The sequence below is a fragment of the Syngnathus scovelli genome, chromosome 12 (assembly GCF_024217435.2).
Source record: "Syngnathus scovelli strain Florida chromosome 12, RoL_Ssco_1.2, whole genome shotgun sequence".
Lineage (NCBI taxonomy): Eukaryota > Metazoa > Chordata > Actinopteri > Syngnathiformes > Syngnathidae > Syngnathus > Syngnathus scovelli.
Window position 1 is genome coordinate 2,381,682 of NC_090858.1, and position 22,954 is coordinate 2,404,635.

Below are 22,954 nucleotides of genomic sequence, written 5' to 3' on the forward strand. Positions count from 1 at the left end.
TCATTTTTTTAAAAAAAACTGCAATTTCACGGGCAAATTCCATGTGTTGCTAAAAAGCTCGACACGCTCCATAAAACTCGGGAACGAACAACTCAATACTCCATTCTCTTATTTATTTTTTTAGGAGTTGAATTATGTGATGATTTTTTATCAATTCAATCAACAATTGCTTGCTTAAAAGGAGGATAAATACACAACTTTTTCTTGTTGATTTAATATTTAATATTGAAGGTCTATAAAATACTTTTTATTTATTCGTTTTCGTCAAAAAACAAAATTAATAAACAAAAAAAAGAGAGTAAAAATTGTGTTTAAAAAAAAGGTTAATTTCGGTGTTTCCTGAAGAATGTGATTGGTTGAAAGAAACTATTCATGAGCGTCCATCCATTTCCTGTACCACTTTGTCCTCACGGGGGTCGCGGATTTTCAAAGCATTTTTTTTTTCATTATACTGCCCCTCAAAAGGTAATTAATGATGATACGTTAGTATTCAAATGCCAACTGTCACATCTTTACCTCAATTTAGTTTCATAAAATGACGCCGTTGCACTGATTGAAAGTCATTGGTAGTCAGGTTTTGGCAAAATAGTGGCACGGTCCCACAATTACCGCCATAAGGTCACTTCCGGTTATCGGAAAGCCCGCGATATCAAAATGGAGCAATGAAGGTCGCTGGTTTTACATACACAAAAGCAGTTAGCTAACCTCGCTCACAGTTAATTTCACTGGCTACAAATGTGACAAAAGATGACAAATTAAAACATTTGAGTTAAGGTGAGGAGGAAAGAACTATGACGAAGGAAGGACGTCCACTTTACCTGAACTTCTCTGGTATGTTTGGACCATGAAGATGGCTAATTTTTCGATTTTATTTCGAACCTTATTTTCCTATATACATTTAAGTTTGTCTTCGGTCCACGAATTTCAAATTGTGTCTTTGAGAGTTATTTGTCTTTTCAGTGGACATGAGGTGAGAACGGTATAAGTGAGCCTTTTTTAGAGAATATAAATGAGGATTGTTACATTGTTTAGTTAGCCTGCCGGTGTTTTGCAAATGTAGCGATAATAGCGTTTCTCTGTTTTCAGAATAATTTTAAACTTCAGCTTGGGATAATTGAGTGACAACCTGTATGTCAAAAACCTGTGAGTCGGGTCACTTAAGATATGACTATTAGAATTTACGTATTACATTTATGCCTTAAAGAACAGGTATTCAATTCAAGGCTCGGGGGCCAGATACGGCCCGCCACATCATTTTATGTGGCCCGCAAAGACAAATTGTGCATCATATTTGTGTGTCATTACTAGAATTGTGAATTGTCTTCACTTTGAATAATATATATATTTTTTAGATATTCGACCAGTTTTTACTCGACTGATTTGAAAACAAGTTATTTGTCAGTTTGTTTTGTAGCTTTTACTGTATATAAAATGAGGTGCTCATACATTTATTTTTGGTTGACAGTCATAATGGCCCTCCGAAAGAAGCTATGACTACAATGCGGCCCGCCAAAAAAATGAGTTTGACACCCCTGCTAAAGTATACTAAGGTAAGTGTATTTTAAGTCTTTGACTATCTTTGGACATGCAGCAATGGCGGAGTCCGTTCTCGTAAAGAAAGCTCTCGCTGAGGGGCCGCGTTGACCCTGTTATGAGCGCAGCTATCTTAAATGTTTGCACATGTGCACTGCTGTGACTTTTTTTTTTTTTTTTGCATCCTCCAAGCTGGAGCAGGCCCCCCAAAAGCCCTGCGGGACCCTGGCTTTTTTTTCCCCCTTTCTCTTTTCTCTCTCCAGAGCCTCCTCGCTCCGTCATTATCGCCCACATGCTTTTTGCAGAGACATCTTGAGCATGAACGCCCTCTCGATGGCTATCACATGTTCCTGCCTAGGAGGGGAGGCAGCTGGGAAGGAGAAGAGTTTTTTTGGACACGTTGGGAGCTTGAGGAACTTGAACTCTGGAACTTTTGGAATAATAGTTTGACATTTAAAAGCAAATAAAGTGCAGTGCAGTGGTGCCTTAAGTTACAAGTTCGATTTAGTCGGTGACCAAACTTGTATCTCAAATAATCTTTGGAATGATTGGAAATGCTGTTAATCCATTCCAGGTGGTCACAGGCTCCTTAATAACCTGCGATAATGGTAGTCGGTCTTCACAGATGACAAAGAATATACGTATAGATGGCACTGCAAGTATTGATGCTGTTTGTTAGCTTAGCACTGTCTATAGCATTGTGTGTTAGCATTAACTAGCACACACTCCAAAGGTAAGGTTAGGAGGTATTTTTAAATTCTCATGCAATTTTCTTTGTTTCATGTTTAGGAAGAGAGAAAACTTCAACCGGTTGAGGCTATAAAAGCTTGAATCATACTGGAGAAGCTAAAAAAACAAAAACCAGACAGTTGGGAAAACGAAATCGATGCAAAGTTGATTATCTGCTTATTGGATCATCTTCCTCATTTGCATAATGTTCCGAAGACGTCGTTGGATATTGATCCGGTTGTGGAACCTTACCAAAAAAAAAATTCTCTTCAAATTCTCTTAAGGAAGTGAGTTGTTTCCTACTGACAATCATCAGACAGGCTCAGATATGCTTTCAACATTTTCTTAACTTTTATTGGCTGCGGAAGGCGAAGACACGTTGCATTTCAGTTTTTCTCACAGAACCCACCACCCTCACGACACCCCCCCCACCACCTTCCCCAAACACACGCACACACGCACACTCATTATCTACAAAGTACTTCCTGTTCCTTCGCAAAAAAGCAAGCGCTACATCCATCGTACGTTAGTTAGAAACAGTTATTAAAAAAAATAGAAATAAAAAATGTACAACATACACTTGATATATGTAGAATATATATAATATATATAAGGTATATTTATATTATATAGATATACATATATATATTATATATACTTATATAATGTTCTTATGCATTTTTTTATGTTTGTTTTTTACAGAGGTAAAAATACTAAGTGTAAAAAAATGGTTCTGATTCAAATACAGGGAGTCATTTTTTTTTTTTTCCTAATAACTTCTCAACTTTAATACAAGACAGAAGAGACGATGCGTTCAGGCACTTGTAAATTGGCTCTGAAAGGACACGTAAAAGAGTGGACGGAGAGGAAAAAAGACAAACACACACTTTCCTATTCTGATTGTCTCTCCCCTGATGTTTGACACTACAAATGGGATGTTGTTTTTTTAACTTCTTTTTTTCAATCCCGCAGATGCAATGTCGGGAGGTAAAAAAAAACACCAAGGACACAAAAGCACAGGACGTGGGAGACGGACTCAAGGTAAAAGGACATCCTCAGCCATTCTGGACTTCAACTACAGTAAGTGACATTTCCTTGGCACCTCTATCCGGATGGGAGCTTGACTTCCTAGGTTTTAGTTGAGTTAGGGGGGCGGGGGGCACCCTTGTCCTTTTAAACGCTCCAGATGCCTTAAAAAAAACATTTATGTGAAGCATTTGTCAAAATGATTCCAGCAAGAGATGGAACAAAATATTGCAATATATGTAAATACAGCGTCGATATACCAACATCAAATATCAAATACAGTATCAACGTGCTGATATCAGTACAGTATGGCTACACCGATATCTTATTATTACAGAATTTATATGGCATAATCTAGATATGCCAACATGAGATATCGATTTAGTATACTTGAGCCAATATCAGATATTGTACAGTTGTTGTTTTTCTGTTACCAAATTGAGTTTTTTTTTTTTTTATATCCTTAATCACATTAAATAACTACATTTCTTGGATGTCTGCATGTTTTTTTTCTATAGCTTGACTTGGTCACATAGCTAGTAGATACTTCAACATAGATGTCTCACAGTAGCTGTTGCAATGTATCACGACTGATTTTTTTTTTTCAAAATATTGATTGCCGTGTAATTGTATTTTGTACTTAAGGAAGGGATGAATTTAATCGTTGTCATGGTTTTGTCCACATCACTTATGGCGCAGTGCTAGTATTGCTTTTCGCTTAATGTTTGTTCAGATTTGACAAAAACGACACGACGATTTTTTTAAAGCACACAGAAAGCAACGCTAACACTTGTCATAAATGACTCTTGTATTTTGACACCCAAAATGTACAGTATAAATTGAGTTTGTTGGGATTTGTGTTGCTCCTCTAATGTCACCGTTGGTCTGAGCCGATTGTACGCCGCAGGTAAGTCTTGTTCATTATATCTTTTTTATTTTATTTTTTAAGTATAAAAAAAGTTTTCAACCAAGTTTGTCACCACGCTTTGAGTTCTGCGACGGAAATCTTCACTCCAGATTGTTAAGGCAAGTGGCAGCAAAAAAAAAAAAAAAGCATGAATTTCTGACGCTCCCAAGAATGGCAGGATTTCCGAATTTGAGTGATTATACTTTTTGAGGCACCTTTTGTAATAATCCTAACAATAATGGGTGAGTGTGACCGGAGGCACCATGAGTGAACCACAAAGCCAAAACATTTGTTTTTGTTCTTCTTGTGGATCAGTACAATGAGAAAATAAATAAAATCTTTGGGATATTTTGATTGCTAGGAAGTGGCCTCATACTTTTCCGATGTAGTGTTTCGATTGGAACAAGGATGTTGAAATAGGAAAGTTAATAATAGAACAAAGAAAAGAGTACAGTATTCCCCCGCATATTCCTCGAGTTTATTTTTGGAACCGATCATCTGCAGAAAAACTCACATTTGCTGTTTTTGTGCTCAGGCCAAAGCCATGTTTCATATAAAAGTATTGCTTTGGTGCCAAGGAACTATTTTGAAGTGACGGGGGCGAGCATCATGTCATCAAGCCGTAGTTCTGTCTAATAGACAAGCAATGCTTTTTCGCCATCTTGTGGCATCTGTTGGCGATTATAAAGCTTTTTAGACGTGCGCCAATTACCGCGGACGTCAGCTTTTTTTTTTGCGGCACGGTTCGAGCCTTGTATTCGCGGGGGAACACTGCAATTGAAGTTCTCTGATGACAAAGTCAGTGTACAAAATATAAAGTACCTGCATATGTGATACATATATATTCAGCTATAAAACAAAAAACAAAAATAAAAGGCCCCCTGAAAAAAAGAGTGCGGTCTCTTGCCCGGAAATGGAGCATGGAGAGACGAGACAAGTGTCTGCCTTTAGGGGTAGCTTATCTTCCCAGGCCTCTTAGAAAATGCACCAGTTTTTTTTTTTTTTTTTTTTTTTTATGACTTTTTGGCTTATATCAATTCCAGGAATTGTCAGGCGATCAAACGAAACCTCAGCGGTTGTCCCCTGTCCTTCCCTGTGCTTGCGTTGGGTTCTGGTTTTTTCCCCCTCTCAGCTGAGGGCCTTATGTCGGCCCCCGCAGCAACCGCATGCCAGGCCCGCCCGGTGGCACGCATTGAGCGGTGGGTACAGGCAGAGGCACGGCGCCACCAGAGACAAGCCCAGCAGGGCCAGCCAGCGTGTGCCCAACCGGCCGCCCTCGCCCCCATCGCAGGAGCAGGGATCTGAGTAGTCCCCTTCGGGGTCGGACATGCAGTGGTAGAGCATGGTGTCCGCCAGCCACATGCAGCTGACCCGCCGGACGCATCCCCGCACGGGATCCGGAGCGTCCTGGCACCGGCCTCGCCTGTTCTCCGCCACCGAGAACGCCTCACCGCAGTGTTCGCAGTGGGCCCGCTCCGGGCCCTCCTCCTTGTGGCCCTTCCCGCCGTTGGTGGACAAGGAAGAGCTGGGTAGGAAGGAGCGAGGCTGGCTTGAGACCACGGAAAAGCCCTGGCGGTAGGACCCGCCGTGGTGGCCCTTAACGGCAAAGGGTCCTAGGGCTGGATCGGAGTCCGAGGGCGAGAGGACAGGCGCTAGCGGGTACGTGTAATCGTGCTTATGCGCCTCTGTCTTAGCAAAGTGGACGTAGGATTCTGTGTCGTCCATCTGGATGAACTTGTCGCGCATGGTGGCGTGACGGTAGTCCTCGTAGCCCGTGAGCCAAGAGCGCTCTGACGGGCGTGCGTGGAGACGCTCGCTGACGCGGTCGCCCACCCGCTCCCAGCTGCGCTCGCGTGGGTTGATGCGCACGATTTCCTCATCCTCCTGAAAGGTGACATGGGGAATCCGGGACAAAGGCTGTGGAAAGAGAGAATAGTTTCAACCGGGACGTTGACAGGTTGTAAACAATTACCGGGGTCCTCAGTCTAACTAGTTCTTTAGTTTGTCTTGTCGAGGATGGAACATAAACTCCAACCTGGTCCAGCAGGTAGTGGTCCGATAGCCGGTATGAGTCGTGAAGGTTGTGGTGATATCCCAGCATGCACCTGTGCCTCTGCGGTAGAGGTGAGGACTCGAGCGGCGGCAGGCAGCTCTCCAGCTTCTGGGAGGAGGAGTTGGACGAGCTGTCGGTGGCGTTCTAGGGAAGGGAGGAGGACGACAAACAAACACAGGATGCGTCTGAGAGCTGCGTTGTCATTGGACGCGGAGAAAAAATACAAAACAAAACAAAAAAAAAAACCTGCTCGGTCGCCGGACGCCGAGATTTGACAAACAAAAACAGGAAGGCTCTACTCCGATTGGGGAAAAAACAGGAAAGTACGACTTTGTTTTTCAGTCCTTGGCTTCCTCATTTGGAAACGGGGGCAAACTTTTCAACGCATCTGCCTTGAAACGGAACCGTGAAAAAAGGCAGGTAGTCTTTTAATGGCTTTAGGACGGTTACGGATGTGGTTACCATGGCGATGGAGTCAAAATGTTTTGGGGAATAGTCCCTTAAAGTTTTCGATAGCGCTTGACTTCAATTGAGTCGAACCTCGCTCTTTCGCTAAATTAGCAGACTTGCAAGATGTTCAACCACAAGCACTTTATCAGTCTTGTTTTTGTTGTTTTGAGTTGTCACATGAGCTAAAGATATTAGCGTCAAAGTCAGTGTATAGCTTTGAAAATTGAATGCGTTCAACATCTCTGTCAGTAATGGTTAGTATCTGTCTATTAGCAGGACATCCAGTTTGGGGTCACATCTCTTTAAAAAGGCTAAAAGCTCATTTCGTTGAGAAAAGGCTTTGGCTGGGATTAGCCCGTTCCGATATTTCCCGCAGCTCTCCGGGGAATTATTCTCAACGGGAATTCCCAATGGAAGGTTGCCGAGAAAGCCATTATGGAGCCTCAAGTCAGTAAAAAAAAAAACCCTGCTTCTTAAAAATATTATAGACACGATTCCAGGTGTTGACGGGTTTGCATGTTCGATCCACTTTGCTTGTTCATGTCACCCGTATCCTGACCGCCTTCCTGCCTTTCTGCCAAAAGACCGTCAGGGCGCCGCTCCAAGTTAAATCTTGGCCAGACACCACACACGTCTGGCCACGCAGTTTGCGGGCAGATCGATTTCAGGTCAGCCTAGGCAGTCGCAGGCGTGTAGGGGGGTAGGGTATCCATGTCCCAGCTGACAGGCACGTGTTTGGGGATGCGGTCTTTTGTGATGAGAAATAAACGATCAGGATGTGTTGGTGTTGGATTTTGGAGATCTCAGAATTTGATACAGAAACACTGTCCAGATTTGGTAAACATACGAGCCATGTTTTTCCTGGTTCGATATGGTTTAGCTTGAAGTTTTCTGGAACCTTCTCCAGAAAATGTGCGGACTATTACAAAACATGATGAAAACAATTTTTTTGAAGCAGTGTATCAAACCAACCACCGTAGCCTATCGATGCTATTCATTAGCCTATTTATTGCGTTGGGTTAGCGTCATGTGTTAGCGGAAGGCAAAGTTGTGGTTCTTAAATACATGTTTTATATTTAGTATGATGGCAACCTTTGAAAGGGAGTGGTATTATATAGCTTGAAGAATTGCTCGTTCGCCACCAAATTACTAAAATAAAATAAAATCATTTGGTCTCAAGACGCCACTGTACTAGCGGGGCTTACTAGCTTAAAAGCGACATCCATTTAAAACACTGTTTCTCGCATGACACATCTGTTTTAGCCACGGTGTCATTTTCACCCCTCGGAAGTTATTCCTAAGAATGATCACACGGACAAACTGTTCACCTCCAGCGCTTTGATCCCGTCCATCTGGCACATAGCGAGGCCTGAACTCGATGAATTATTTGCCAGATTTATATGACCCAGAAATGCGTTTGTGTGTGCGGTGAAGCTATACCCGTTATATCCTGGACGCGTTCCTGAGCAGCGCTCCCCACATGGACACTGCCATGCTGAGAATTCCAAACGCCCCCCCCCTTCCACCCTGCCCCCCTTCTTTGCTTTCTTACAAAGCTCTTGCGGAGCAGCCGGCCAAAAATAACAAAACATACCGCCTGTACTCTGGCCTGCTAGGCTGCGACTAATTCAAAACAGGATCGGATCGCTAACGGACTCTGTGAGCGAGTTTGAAAGTTTCTTCGTCTTTTCTCTAATTTCAAATTCTGGCTACTTCCAAGTTAAATTTCTTGGCTTTTTTGTTGTCCTTCTGGGATGAACCTAGAATTTACACCCAATTTTCTCCGTCGGGTCTACTCCCACTGTTCCGAACCAGCCGAGACAGGGGAGACCTTCTGAAAGGGAGGTGGAGGACGATGAGGAATCATTTGTCCCGCCCCCTTCCCACCGTCCCCCGATGCCTGTAAATCTGCCGGCGCATTTCGTGCCGTCCACGACTGCGCGCTTGGCGAGCCCTACCGGCCGCCGCACCGCCAGATCATTAACAGAAGCTAAAAGGAACAGCAGATATGGCAACGACATTGAAAATATCACATTACAGCGTTCCCTTATTCAGTTTTCGGCTTCAGCTTTTATGTGTTTTTACAGTTATTAGGCAACCCCCCCCCCCCCCACTTCCAAATATCTGGTACAATTGTTAAAAGTATTGATGTTGCAAGGGAATCTATATTTCCCCAGTGTTGTGGAGTCCCGTGACAGCTTTGTCGAAGCCTCTTTTGGTGTTTGTGTGCATCTCTGCGGTGGCGGTACACTCCCAGCAGAGCACCTATTAGTCTTGGCCGTAGCAGACAGCCAGAGCCCAAAAGATGAACCCACGAGGCACTTCCTCTCGTAAATCAGCCGCCCGGCTCTAAGCTGGGAAACAGCTGCGAGTCGCTAGTTTGCACGCTGTTGCGCTCTTTTTAAGTTGCTCGAGTGGGTGGAGGGAGAGTTTGGGGGTGGGGGGGGGAGCAGGAAGTAACCTTCTGACCCTGCCTGCTGCTCTCAGTGTCGTATTACAGGGAGGTGGGGGGGGGGGGGGACCCTCTCAAGCAGACAAACTTTTTTTTTTAAACTGCAAACAGCTCTAGTGTTGTCTGAGTTGAGCGAAAAGAAAACACTCTTACGGTGAAGACGTCGTCGTCGCCCAGCTCGCCCTCGTTCTGGAGTGCTGTTGAGGAGGTTGTGGAACCTACGGAATAAAAGAAAACATTTCATTTTTTGTTGCAGGACAAATTGACTTTGTAAGAAACCTGCAGTTGACACACTTTATTTGCTTTTGTGAATGAACCCCACCCCCCCACCCCCGGGCCTTGCGTTTGACACCATTGTTTAAGGTCGTTTACCGCTTCCCCTACAGTGTCAATTTGCAAACGTTATTCCTGTAAAGTTCATTTGGAAGCAACACTGTTGGTTTTGTGTACTGGGAACAAAAAAGGGCCTTTCCCTAAAAGTTCCCACAAAGTTTCTGGTTGGCTAAAACGTCAATAATGCCCAGTAGTAAACACTTCTTAGTCAAGAATAGAAAACAAATGAGAAATAGTAAGCAAGGCAGTTATTGAGCGTGCCTGTTTTGTGATTGAATGCTAAATGTTGTTAGCAAGGCGCTACGTACCTTCGGCCAGGTCCTCGATGGCTTTGCGCACTCCCCTGTCGAAAGCCCTGGCGTCGGCCGGACTCTGGAAGGAAAGGCCGCACCTTCGGTCCTCCACCTTCCAGTGGTGAAAGGTGGGCGTGGCGATGGTGTACACCAAGTCCTTCCTCAACGGGCAGTCCATGATCACCTGACAACCCAAAGGACATCAGTCAGGATGAGGCTTGCGGGACTTTGAAAACTTTCCATAGAAAGTTAGCTCTTGGATACATCATGGCCGCCTTCACCTGTTTGTCCCGTAGCCGTTCGCCCCGGATGAGAAACTGGGAGCTGCCGGAGGGCGGTAGCTGGGGCAGCTCGGGCGGCCGTAGCCGGCACACCCCCACCCGACTAAGGGCGCCCCCATCCTGGGCCAGCCAGCCTCCGCTCGAGTCGTCCCGCGTCATCACCACCGCTTTCACACGCACGATGTAGCTGTCACTGCAACATGACAATAAGAACCACGCTTAGAAACTCGGGCCCGATTGCGCAACCGTCGCAACCTTTACACGGTAGTTCACTGTATCATCTATATACGGCATTGAGTTTGCTTTCCACACATCGGCAGAATGTTTGAGGGCGTCTGCAGTCACGACTTTGCCTCGTCCCGGCTCTAACGACGTGGGAGGTGTTGTACGCGCACCACCACGCGGGCCTACATAAGTAACCATATTTTATAAACTTAAACCCGGGCTCCTAATTGGTGGCATTTCCATCCTAAACTCTCATCTACTCGCACCTGCGCGATAATTTTATACGTGATTTTTTCGTCTTGGGGGGGAAAAATAGAACGTCAATCTGTCGGCGATTCCACACGAAATGGAGGAAGAAAAAAAAAATACGCAGACGGAAGTCCCTGCGACAGTTTAGTCTACCGAGTTCACCAGTACAGAACAAAAGAGTCGTCGTGTTCCAACATGATGGTCGCCACCCTCCATGGGGACACAATGACCTCCGTGCACTGATCTGACAACAACAGGAAGGAGTCTTTGTGTGTGTGTGTGTCTTTTAAAAACGAACACGCAAAGGGTGTGTGGACTCCACTGTTTGTCTGTCGTCAGCCAGCTTGTCATTCAGTCACTTTTATGAATGTGCGTGGGTGGGAGGGAGCTGCTCTACTGGTTTCGCCACCTGTGCTCTGTGTGTGTGTCCATAGATGCGTCAAATCCGCGGCACTGTCTGTAAGCTAATTATATAACAACACCTCCCTCTCTCGCTCTCTCTCCTGCACCTCCCTTTCCCCCCCTCTTCATCTCTCACTTGCTCGCCCACACACACATCTGTATTTCCATTCTCGTCCATTGACATATACAGTAGCGTTCCCCTGGCTCCTGAAACCTTAACTGAGACAGTCTTCAGTCATAACGACGGCTCGTATAAATAACTCCGGGATGGGCAACAAGTTGTCCGACAGACGTTCCCGCTCTCACTTTTTGGTCAGATTCTCTGTTTGTCGCGTTTAGTTTAGTCGGCTAAGTTGTAGAAACGAGGGACATCGTAAAACTTGGCCGTTACAAAGACAATATCGCTTAGATTTGATCACCATGCTGACTCTTGGTGCTCTTGAAAACACATGTGCGACAGGTCGGGCCACCCACGAGAAGCACTAACAGCAAAAAAAAAAATAATAATCCAGACCGTCTTTATAAGCACACATGGTTCAAAATACACAATAGCGGCTATCAACGCTCTCAGCGATGTGAATATGTCACATTTCGGTCTGGTCTTGTGACCCGTGTTTAAAGCCCCCGTCTGCTGACAGGCCCTGTAATCTGTGGTGGGAACACACAAGGAAGAGCCACAAGCGCTACTTTGATACCCACAACGGCGGAGGCGGCCGCAGCGTGTTCTAGACCAACGTACAAGGGTGCACGCAAAAACATTTACAAGGGCTGGGAACCTCATTCAGATAAAAATGACCAGCTTGAGCTTTTTTTATTTTGCGTCAAATTCTAAATTGTAGTCATATGAAGTTTTATGTCACTATTTTATTTGCCAAAGGTTGGAACTCTTGCCACTCATTGGCAACTGCGCTGATAAAGGGCAATTCATGAATCACCTCTTCTAATTTAATCAGCCCATCCCTCGTCAGGTTGAAAGGTCCACTGGCGTGGTTAGCCTCCACTTCTTAGTTTGGCTCATTTGTTTGCGCTAATATTAGAAAAATATAATGACCCCAAAAATGTCATTCAGTAATGCCAATTGTTCTAAGCAACTTAAAAAAAAAAACACTCGACTGGGCTTCACCATTATGTACCAATTCAGAAAAATAAAAAATAATTCAATAGTCCGCAATTGGCTTCTCTTGGCAGTCACATCAGTGAATACATGTGTAATTAATTTTATTAACCTAATGACATAATTGCCCGTCATTTTTAATTTACTGTTACCAAATCAATACAAAAATACACACCATGCTTGGTGAAAATTGTTTTAAGTTTCAGTGGCCCTATCTAGAATCCAGATAGAATCGCAATAAAATCTCGATTCCAAATGCATCGGAAGATGTGATTTATGTGCAACAATGCGAGTCACCTAACAGGGACTGCCGGTCGTCATGCGCGGCATCCGACTCATGCATGACTGTTTGCGATAGTAAAAAAGAAAAAGGGCTCGTGCTGTGTGATAAGGGCGGCGACACTTCCTCTGAATAGAGATGACAAAGGCCACTCCTTGGTCTAATCAACACAAGCACGCTACGCCGCTTATGGCGCACACACCTCAAGTCCACGCCAGCAGGAAGCGGCGGTGACTTTTTGACGCGCCCGTATTGTTTCAGGCCAAATCTGTAACGACGAGGCACGCGTAGGCTTTCTTCACATATTTGAGATTCAAATTCCAATGTTGGAATTTTGAATACAATATTTGGCTTTTCGAAAGATCAAACGACATCTGACAGCCGGAGGGTGAGCCGCGCCGAAAGTTGTTTCCAGGTCAGCGAGTGGCTCCGAGGTTTTGCTAACTCCAATATCAGTTAGGATTTTCATGAAAATGTTTTGACAGCCACAGTCAAAGACACCTCCAAAAATGGCTACTAAAGAATCTGTGTGGACTCGTCACGTATACTTTGCGAGGCTTTGAAAAGTTCCACATGTTGAGAAGAAATAGAAATGGAATGAAAAGCTACCCTATCCCCTCCGCAAACGAAAACAAAAAAAAGAGGGCGAGGTGAAGCGAGTTCATTCCCATCTATTGACACTGATGTCTCCCGGGGGGGATGTCGCGATCGGCTTCTCGTCAATCCGACACCCTTATATGGAACGCTCACTCACGTGTCCAAGCGGAGAGGTTGCCCAGCCAAGTCATTCAGGCGGCGGACGCGTTTGGAGTCGATATAAATTCAACAAAAAGACGATTATTTAAGAGAGGAAAAAAAAGATGGGACTATATTAAAATAAATACCCCCTTTGTTCTTAAAACAGGACTTCATTTTTGTAACGATACGGATTTTGTTAAAAAATAACTTTACGGAGACATTTATGTGATAACGTGACGATCATATCGGAGATTTGTATCGGCCCAAAGCTAATTGGGTGATTCTCACCTGCTTTTCTATTTTTAATCTGTTACCGATTATTTGACCCTAATAATATTTGACCCTAACCCTAACCCTCCAAAGCTTCCGGATCTTGTTTTGAAAAGCGCTGACTTTGGGTCAAAGTGTGGTGAATAATGCAAACTGGAAGTGGTAGTTCTTAGCGTGTGTCATGTTAGCGCTACATCTGATCCGTTGAAATCAAGGTGGAAAATAAGCTGATTGCTTCTAAACCTCTTACAAGGTCAAGCAAAACTCCCCATAATGCTTCATATCCTCTTAGACTTGAGCGGCTAATACTTTCAGTCCGACAACATTGTTTTTAGATGGAAATGAATAAAAAGCGTATTTTCTCCCGCTTTGCAAGACTGCTGTATCTTAAACCCTCCTCGTGTTTGATAACTTGTCAACTCTGTTTACATAAACACTCGGATGTTGCGGTTTTCGCTCGTGGCGACGCTTACGGGCCTAAAACTCAGCCGGCCGATATTCGATGTGATTTCCGGCTGAGTTATCGCCGCTTAAATAACCCTCGAGTCATTTTGTAGTTCATATCTGCTGGGGAAAGCGCCACATCAGAAACGACATTATTTGTCGCGTCTTTGCAGAGAATTCCGAACGGGGGTGGGGATTTTTCGGGCCTGGAAATGCAAAGCGCATGATACGTGTACGTTGCGGTGGCGCTAACCACGTTTATTCACATCAATCATCACCCTAATAAAACGTCAAAGCAAAGGGGGCTGGGCTCGTAAGAGTCAAAGTTGACATGGACTCTGGCTATTATTAAAATCCCTCGGTCATTCCGTCAGCTGATAAGCAAAGATTAATTATTGTTTTAATGAAAAAGGACAAACAATCGGACTCTGTTGTTTGCTCTCGAGATATAAACAGCTCAGGCTATTATATAAAAGCTGTGATGAGGACAACACAGGAAACACTGTTACCATGGATCTGTTCCACATGATAGTGTGTGTGCGTGCATACTTGGCAAGGGGGGGGGGAGGGGATACCACGGTTTATTAAGTTCATAGAATTGATTGGAATGCGCTACCGACATGGTATTTTAATCACACAGTGTATTTCCAACAATGTTTAAAGGCGGGCCTCCGTTGGGTTACTTTCAAGTATTCTTATAATCCACCGTTCTCGTGTCTTTATTGCATTAAAAACATTTTGGGGGAAATCTGCATCAAAGATTTGGAAATTGCGTACCCGGCGATCACGATAAAAAGGTGCTCAGAATTTGAAGTCACGTTCTACGGACAACAATGCTCTCTGTTGTGTGTATCTCCATATAGTTATATTTTAGGAAATTCCTCAAAGATGACGCCCGTGTAAGTAAACGTAGGTATGTCGGAGGTAATAAATGACCAAACAAGGCTACTCGAGCGCACTTAGTTTGTTGGCACAAATTTAGTGTGTTATTCTTGACGGTTATTACCGGTCGACCGCCATGAAATTCCACACCAAACAGGGGATAGTCTCGATATCAAATGTTGACAAATATAAACATGAGGAACAGAACAATCTTAGCAAGGCGTTTGAGGGGGGGCGGTCAATATGTAGACCCTCTAACTCGAGCGTCTGCTACGTGATGAGTGCTTTTTTGTTTGGAGTGGATCGCCTTTCCGTGGGGATGGATGCCAGACTGACCTCGGATGAATGTCAATGGGCATCTTGTCCACAAATTGCAATTAAAAAATGCGCTATAGTCCGTCATCATCATTTCGTAATTGTCTTTGATCCATTGTGAAATGTAAGCGTGGGCATGCATTTTGAAAGTTGCTAATCTGCCCTTATTATAGCTATCGTGATTTATATATATCGTGCATGAGCTAGAATAGACAGGGTTGTGCTGAATTGTGCAATTTAGCTCGTAGCTATAGCGCTGAAGTGACCTTCCAAAGAGCCGAGGCTCTGTCACTGTTGCTCCCGTGGAGCCGAGTGCGGCCGGCGGGCATGAATGAGGGGGGGAGACAGCTCCGGAAAGTTTCGAGGGCTTTTATGAATGACGCCGGCGTCACGCTACCGCAGCGCAAACATCCCTCTCTGATGCCCTTCGGGCCCCTTCCAACACCCCTCCCTTCCCTCTCCAAATGCAAGTTCCCACCGAAACATACGCTAATCGACATCGCAGAGCCAAAATGGCGAAGCAGCATAACAAACGTCTCCATGTTGGATCGATGGAGAAGCCTCGTGGGTGCCCACGGAAGCGAGGCGATTAAGGCATTATGACGCTATTTTAACCAACATTAACGTGATACGTGTGGGATTTGCGATGAAAACGTCACGGTTTCAAACCGGGATTTTTTTTTTTTTTTATGAATGGGGGTATGCAAATGAGCTGCGATTGAAAAAGACATGGCGGATGAGGCGTATCGGATATCTCATATCCTGTGAGACTTCCCCTTTCGGTTAGAGGCACCACACACACGCACACACGGAGCTAAAAACAAATATTATAATAACACACGCGCCGATATGATCACTTTGTGGCCTTGTCTCGTTTTTTTGTTTAATTTGACGTGGTGAAAGCTGCAAGCTCTCACAGCCGGGGGAAGTGTTTGTAAAACGGGGGGCTGCTGGCAGACGATCCGTTCACAAAATGTTTCCGATCCACCCACGCTTCGACTCCTCCACCACCACCATCACCACCACCTCGTTTTTCTCCAAACACAAGGTGGCCCTTCAATCTCGCCACCCAGCAACTCATATTGCATTCTGTTATCTTGAATAATCTTAAGCAGAAGGTATTTTTTAAAAAAGTAGCCGAGACCAAGTTAAGCACGAGAGGGGGTGCAGTGGGAGAGCGCAAAGGGGGGTAAAATGTAGGGGTGGTGGGGTTTTTTATATGGCTACTTACTCGTTTGGGTGTGTTTCTTCTTCTATCATGTTTCCTCGCTTCACCTTAGGTCACGTAGCGCGGCGGATGCGTTCTCCCTCGTCCTCGTCATCGCGTTGATCCCCGCTACAAATCCACATTTACCACCAAAATATCCTCCTGGAAATCTTTGGTGTGCAGTGCGAACCCACCCCCCTTTCTCCCTCTTCACCTCCCTGCTCTTATTCCTCGTCAGCCAGCTGCTTTCCGATTGCAAATGTCGAGCCCCTCTCCTCCGATATCCTCCAACTTTTCAGCGAGCCAGCAGGTACTGTTAGTCCGACGAAAGCCTGCCCTCCCCCCGCCTTGCAGGAGAATATGGACTCGCCCTCAGGTGCTGGCTGGTTGTCGTTTTTTTTTTTGCCCTCCCCCCCCGAAAAAAATGTCCTCCACACGACGGTGGTTGTTGTTATTACAATGTAAAAATCGCGTTGTAGTCGCCGTGGGGTGGCCCCGCTAGAGCCCCATCTCTCGCGCTGCTACTCCATGTTGGTTTGCAAGGCAGCCAGGCAAGCAGGCAAGGCAGCCCGAGTCGCTCCAGCGATGCCGGGGGAGGAGGAGGAGGAGGGGGGGAGCTGGGGGAGGGAGGAGAGGGAGCAGGGCGGAAGTTGTGACGTAGGTCTCCAGTTTGGTGCTGGGGCTGCAAGCCACATGCCCCACACCCCCAATAAATAGCACCCCAACTTAGCTCCTCATAACCACTATATGATTTCGAACTCATTGCGCATAAAATAGCATGCAGTAGTTTTGTCCTCTGATCAACTTGCAGAGTACTTGTACTGAGAAAAAAGAAAGAAAGAAAAAAATCACTGGACACATGTTCATCAAAACAATTTGAGTCTCAAATCCAAATCTCAACTAAGGTTGATTATAAGTATACCTCGCTCCAGTTTTATGTGCTTTCTACACATTTTATCGTCATCTGCAAATAAAACAACAACTAATAAGCCTGGTTTCACAATTAGTAAAAGTAAAATAACAAATAAATGTTTTCAAGTGCAGTAACAGTACAGTAACTACAGTAAGGTAACAAAATATTTGTACTTTGGTATATGCATGTGTGTATTTGCATGGAAATGTCAGTGTGTGCGTATTACTGCAATAGAAATTTATAGACTATATTCATTTGCATGTCTTTATTACTATTTTTTTCCACAAAAAGACCAATAAAATGCCTCTGCATAATTGTATTAAAAAAGAAAAAAATATGATACATGCCTAATTGGATTTTTTTTTTTAATACAGTACGCGATTTTATGCAAATTTAGGCCTGCGGAATCTAAAGTCGAACTTTTCATGCCTTGTCGGTTAATGTCACCTCTGTGAGTTCCAAACTCCACATGCATGATTTACTCAAAAGCCCGATTAATTTTACTGAGACAATCGTTCCGGGTTGATCTTTTCCCACACCTATTGATCCGCTTAAAGTGTGAGCAAGTCAGATGATTGAGCGCTTCTGTTTACACCACCACTAAACACTAGACTGCATTGTTTGTTTTTATAAAGAGAGGATCAAGTCTGAACTAATCCCCCAGACAGGATTTCAGAAAGCGCGATGTAGTACCGCCCTCTGCTGGTCATTACCTTTGTCGTACCATGACTTTGAAGATTAATTTACACTTCAATCTCATAGCATCGTTCTCCTTTTAAATAAATAGAAATGTCATTCATCTTTTCCAGTCTTTCCCTATTTTTATAATGTATTTTTTAATAAGAAAAGGAGCACTCTACACTCTATGGTATTGCACCATTAACATATAGCTATAATTAAAATTAAATAGGATAAAGTATTTACAAGTTTGTGCATAATGATGTTTAATGCTAATGCTGTTTTAATGCCCACTTCGTTGTGTTCCACGTGTGCCTTGGTCACCAGGGGGCAGTGTAATACAAGTTTACGTCATACAAAAAGAACATTATCCAAAAGTGATTCAGTAATCTGCAGTTGATATTAGTTGTTTTTCTCTGAGTATTAAAAAGTCGTCTGTCTACATGTGTTGATGCACACTTTGCGTTATTTGATTAAAGTTAAATTAAAACTGCATAATTGCTAGTTTTGTGAGCATGTCTATGGTGTTTTGCATTGTATGTTAGCATTAAGCTAGCAACGTTTTATACATTAATTCGAATTTACCGTGTTAATTAGCAAAAATATATTTTTTTCAACGTTAAAAAAACATTTATTCACAAATTATTTCCACTTATATTCTTTTCACATGGCCAATGGACTGACTACTGGATGAGGACCTATACTGGCACCGTGTGGCTCAAATGGGAAAAGTTCTTGCTCTCGTATATGTGCTAAATTTACGATGGAAAAAAGTTCTTCAGACTAAGAAACTTCAAGTCCTTGATTTTTATTTATTATTATTTTTTTTTTCTTTTTACAAATACAAGTAATAGACATGCGTACACTTCTGTTTGGGTATTAGTTACATCATACTCTTAGAAATGTGGTCTGGTTTATATCAATGCATGGAAGACTCAATTCATCCAAAAGTCCATGCGTATGTACACATTGGGATTAAACTGGCAAAGATGTTATGACTATATATTTATTAATTATCGGACTAGCAAAAAAAAAAATACTTAAAATAATTCTCCCAATTCTCACAAGATTATTGTCTTCTCTCTTTCTGGTTACTGGACTGAGCCCTCAGAAGCTTTTGAGCTCCTTTCACACTAAATTTGAGCTTTAAAGGAACCTAATTTGTCTTTAATTCAAACCACACTGTGAAACCCGGGACACATTCGTCAGCTCTGACTCCATGACCCCTCTCCATCCCCATGCGCAGCCCCCACGGCCCTCTCCATCCCCTCAGCCAATCAGAAACTATCAAGCCAGCGTCTCCATGTCTGTAACTTTTGTACACTTATGAAGTCTGCCCCCCCCCACCACTCCAAAGACCACCCCTCCGCCCTTTTAAAATCAACAACACTAATGACTCCCACCAACACACAAACACACACGTCCTACCTATCACAACAGCTCACATCCAGGTGATAAATGAGGTCGCCCCTAGTGTGTGGTATGAGTTCAAAGGTCACGCCAACCGTTCTTGTGGGGTTCGAGGGCATTGGGAAGTCAGGGGGAACCTACTTCCCCCCAGTAGACAGTCTCATCCACCAGGGGGCGACAGACAATCACGTTGTGCTCTGGATGCGCTTTCAGGGAAAATATAAAAACAATCTAAGTAAAAGTGAAAATGATAAACCAAACAATAGTGCTGTTTCAAAAAAACGGAAAAGATGCAAGAAATTTGTTCAAAAGTGAAAGGAAGTAAAATATGAAAAATAAAGTTTCATGGCTCTTTTCATTCAAAATAATCTTAGAATAGAAATAAACTATAAACCCAGTCAAAACAAACATTCAATATATAAAATCATAATAAATTAGGCTTTTATTAAATACTTAATCATTTCAAATTGCTTTGATGTTTGGAACAAAAATACATTTTGGCCAAGTGTTTGAGAGGCCGCTCTTGGCATCAAAGGCACATTTGTCTCACGCCAAAAACGCTCGCAAGCTAAATCATTTTGACATCTCCAGGAAATGGATGTAAGTCAATGTCCTCTGAAGTGATATGGAAGCATGACCGCATGCGTGCGTGCATGTGTGTGTGTTGCAGGTCAATACCGAGGTCATCAGTGTTTAGTCTGTGGTTTTCGCCCGAGTGGCGGCTCCACTTTTCCGTTCGCCTAGCGAGATTTACAGCCAAACCGTCTCAACTTCAGCCATTTTAGTTTAGCACTCATGTTTGGAAATATATCACACGAAACAAAAATAAAAAGGATGATTGTGCAAAAATCACACATTTTTGGACTGGCTTCGTATCAGAGTCAGGGTCAACATATCAGTCAAGAAATCTAAGCCGGGCCTCTACGACAAAGTGGAGACTGTGGAGTCTTACCAGCGCGGTAAGCTAACATTAGCGTGTTTGGTTAAGTGTTTGCTGCAACTGACGGCAAAAGATGTGATAGCAAAGAGGAAGCTCTGGTAATGAACTGGAGCCTGGCAGAAAGTGAGTTGAAAATAGAATAGATCTATCCAAATGAGTTTAAAAACATCTTCAGTCTGACTCTGTGGGCTCTTTGAGTACATCAAATGCAATAAACAAACAGTACCATTTGCCCCCCCCCTCCCCAAGTGGGTGCGTTAGCTGTTTGACAGGACTGTACATCATAGTCTTGGATGGCTTCTAATTGAAAGTGACGGCTCTGTGTTTCTGCGGTGGTCAGTGTGGAGACTTTTGGGGGTGGGGGTCTGGAACCTAAACCTGGAGGCGCAGACGGACAGAGTCTGCCCCCGCTCGGAACCACGTCAAGAATTCCAGTTCTGTTGTGGGAAGGAGTTACTCAGTGTTTGGATAATTCAAGGCTGAAGGAGCCCATCATTATTTTATTTTTTTGGTTCATCAATTATGCAAAAATGGCCACTGCTGTGTTTCGACTCCACAGTCTCCACTTTACTGTATTGGTTCTTTCTTTTCTTAGTCTCCTCTTCAATAAAATTGCTTTACTTTATAACATATTAGTGTAAAAGGCCAAGGTTAACTCTAAAGTCTTCATTTTGTTTTTTCCTCCATTGTTTGTTTTCTATTAGCATTCCAGCGCTATATATTGTAACCACACCAAGCAGTATTTATTAGCCCCTTTTCAGTTGCACTTGTAGCTGGTCATCCAAATTGTTTGCAGCGGCCTGCCAATCAGTGTCGATCCGCCTTGAGCGCTTGTTTTCTTTGAACACATTCTAAAGGCTCAGCCGGCGTGTCTTGTGTACGCCCCACATGACAAGTCCCAAACATTTGCAATTGCTCATGACAGATCTGACATAAACAGCCTCTCATCTGCCCGGTCCGGAGCTAAACAAATGCACCGCTGATCAACCAACCTCACTTAATCTCCCTGTTAGATTTTCCAAACAAACCCTTCCCCTCCCCACACACACACATTGTAATTCCGCTCAAACCCCAAAATGCCTCGCCGATCTCGTACGCCTGTCAGTTTTCCAGATTAGCTGTTTGGCATCAACTATCAAAGCTAACAACAGTGGAACGTCTTTTCAAAAAATACTGTGTGCGCACAAATCGACCCCGCGCCCCCCTGCCCTCTCAATCGGCCCCCTTTTGTTGGCGGCTTGCTCCAGGAGAGCATGTTGATGGAGCAGCATCGATGTTCGGATTAGGGCACACGTCCGTGATCAAGTGCTCAAACAGTAGATAAGAGCAGAAGGAACACACTTTAATCCTGTTAGAGTAGCAACTCCGGACGGACGGACGATGCTTTGTTGCACGCCTTTTATCGTCAAATATCAAAGACACAACCAACTGATTGTATCGCTAGCTCTCAGACAAGCTAACTGTACCAATTAACTGACTCTATGATTGACGTATCTATAAATATATTACGGGCCATATCTGTACGTAAAATGTAAATCGTTCAGCAACAAAAGAAAGAACATCAGAAGAGAAAAGCGAGGCGTCCATTCACAAGTTTTGTCTCGGCACGGCTTTTCATTTTCACCCTGACTTGAGCGAGGGTGCGCTGCAAAACTGTTGAAATTGGCTTGCCGGGATGGCTTTGCTTTAGCGGCCTGTCACTTTGAGGTAGACGTGTGAAAAGGTAATACAACCTAAGATTTTATTCTCCCTCTCAACCCCTCCCAATCCTTCTTTCCCATTTTTTTTTTCAACTACTTAGCGCCACCATGACTTTGTCCTTGTCCACGCGGTCCAATGACGACACTTTGAAGACAATTCCTGCTGGTTGTTTTAAAAGTACTTCTGCGCCCAAAGGGATAAAAATGATAGACTATTAATTGGGGAGGGGGGGGTCACATAATTTTATGTCCCTCTGGCATTTCTTAATTTCTGTCAATCATCTGTTGATTAAACCGAAGCACTTTCTTACTTTACGTTTACCCTTGCTCTCCGTTTCCATTGTGCGTTAACGTTTGCCCATCAATCGGAAAAAGAAAGTAGAGCAAAGCAATTCGAAAGACACCACTGAAAAGTAACTAGATATTAAAACCCGATAATCAAATGATACAAATGATAAATAAGTGGTTCTAAAAGGTTTAGGGGACTTAAACATGAGCCCTGAAGTGGTCTTAGGCCATACAATCTCAAGGAGAACATTCAAACTCCGAAATTCAAACCTTGAACCTCACAACTGCGAGCCAGACAGTCGAACCACTACTCCAACGTGCCGCCCGATTAAAAATATATTTCGTCAAGTTGAATACAAGCCTTGTTGACTCCGCTGACAAGTCCCAACACGTCAAGCCGTGGCGATCCCACCACGGCACGAAGATTAAAAACAACTGTTGGTAAACAAAACGAGCATCCCGCCGAGGCCGCCGCTAATCACACGCGCATCCTCCCGTATCACGACTGTTTAACATTCATCGCCGCCACGGTGACGACGAGAAGCACGTGCGTTGAAAAGCAGGCAATCCCAAGCGTGGGCGCAATTAGTTCTTAAATAAAGTGCCTGCCCTGCTACGCTTTGGCAACATTTTAATTAGGCAACCCCGCTCTAACCCCCCCCTCCCCACCTTTTTTTTTTTTTTTGTCAAATAAACAGGCCTGTTTGCCTCCAAAGAACTCCCTGGGGGAGGCACTCAGCGGTGAGGGTGCTCATGGTAGGAAATGGAGAGTTTACCCGAGGAGATAATGGCTGTTTGTTTCTTTTGAAGGAGATCCAACGCTTCCACTTTAGAGCCCATCG

The 22,954-nt window shown here is 43.9% G+C and overlaps 1 protein-coding gene and 1 long non-coding RNA gene across 2 annotated transcripts; one reads left to right on the forward strand and one right to left on the reverse strand.

Moving 5' to 3' along the window:
* The first annotated feature begins 345 nt into the window (after positions 1–345).
* LOC125978924 (uncharacterized) lies at positions 346–4,483 on the forward strand. The gene is made up of 3 exons (XR_011087888.1): positions 346–831; positions 1,466–1,550; positions 2,323–4,483. It is a non-coding gene; the product is annotated as an uncharacterized lncRNA (long non-coding RNA).
* On the reverse strand, positions 3,853–16,784 carry LOC125978923 (sprouty-related, EVH1 domain-containing protein 2). Its single transcript, XM_049736839.2, has 6 exons — positions 16,208–16,784; positions 10,058–10,250; positions 9,792–9,960; positions 9,304–9,368; positions 6,231–6,392; positions 3,853–6,112 (listed from the first exon to the last, which is right to left on the reverse strand). The coding sequence occupies exons 1-6, from the start codon at positions 16,234–16,236 to the stop codon at positions 5,324–5,326; spliced, it is 1,407 nt and encodes a 468-aa protein (XP_049592796.1). The 5' UTR covers positions 16,237–16,784; the 3' UTR covers positions 3,853–5,323.
* Between the last annotated feature and the right edge of the window lie 6,170 nt (positions 16,785–22,954).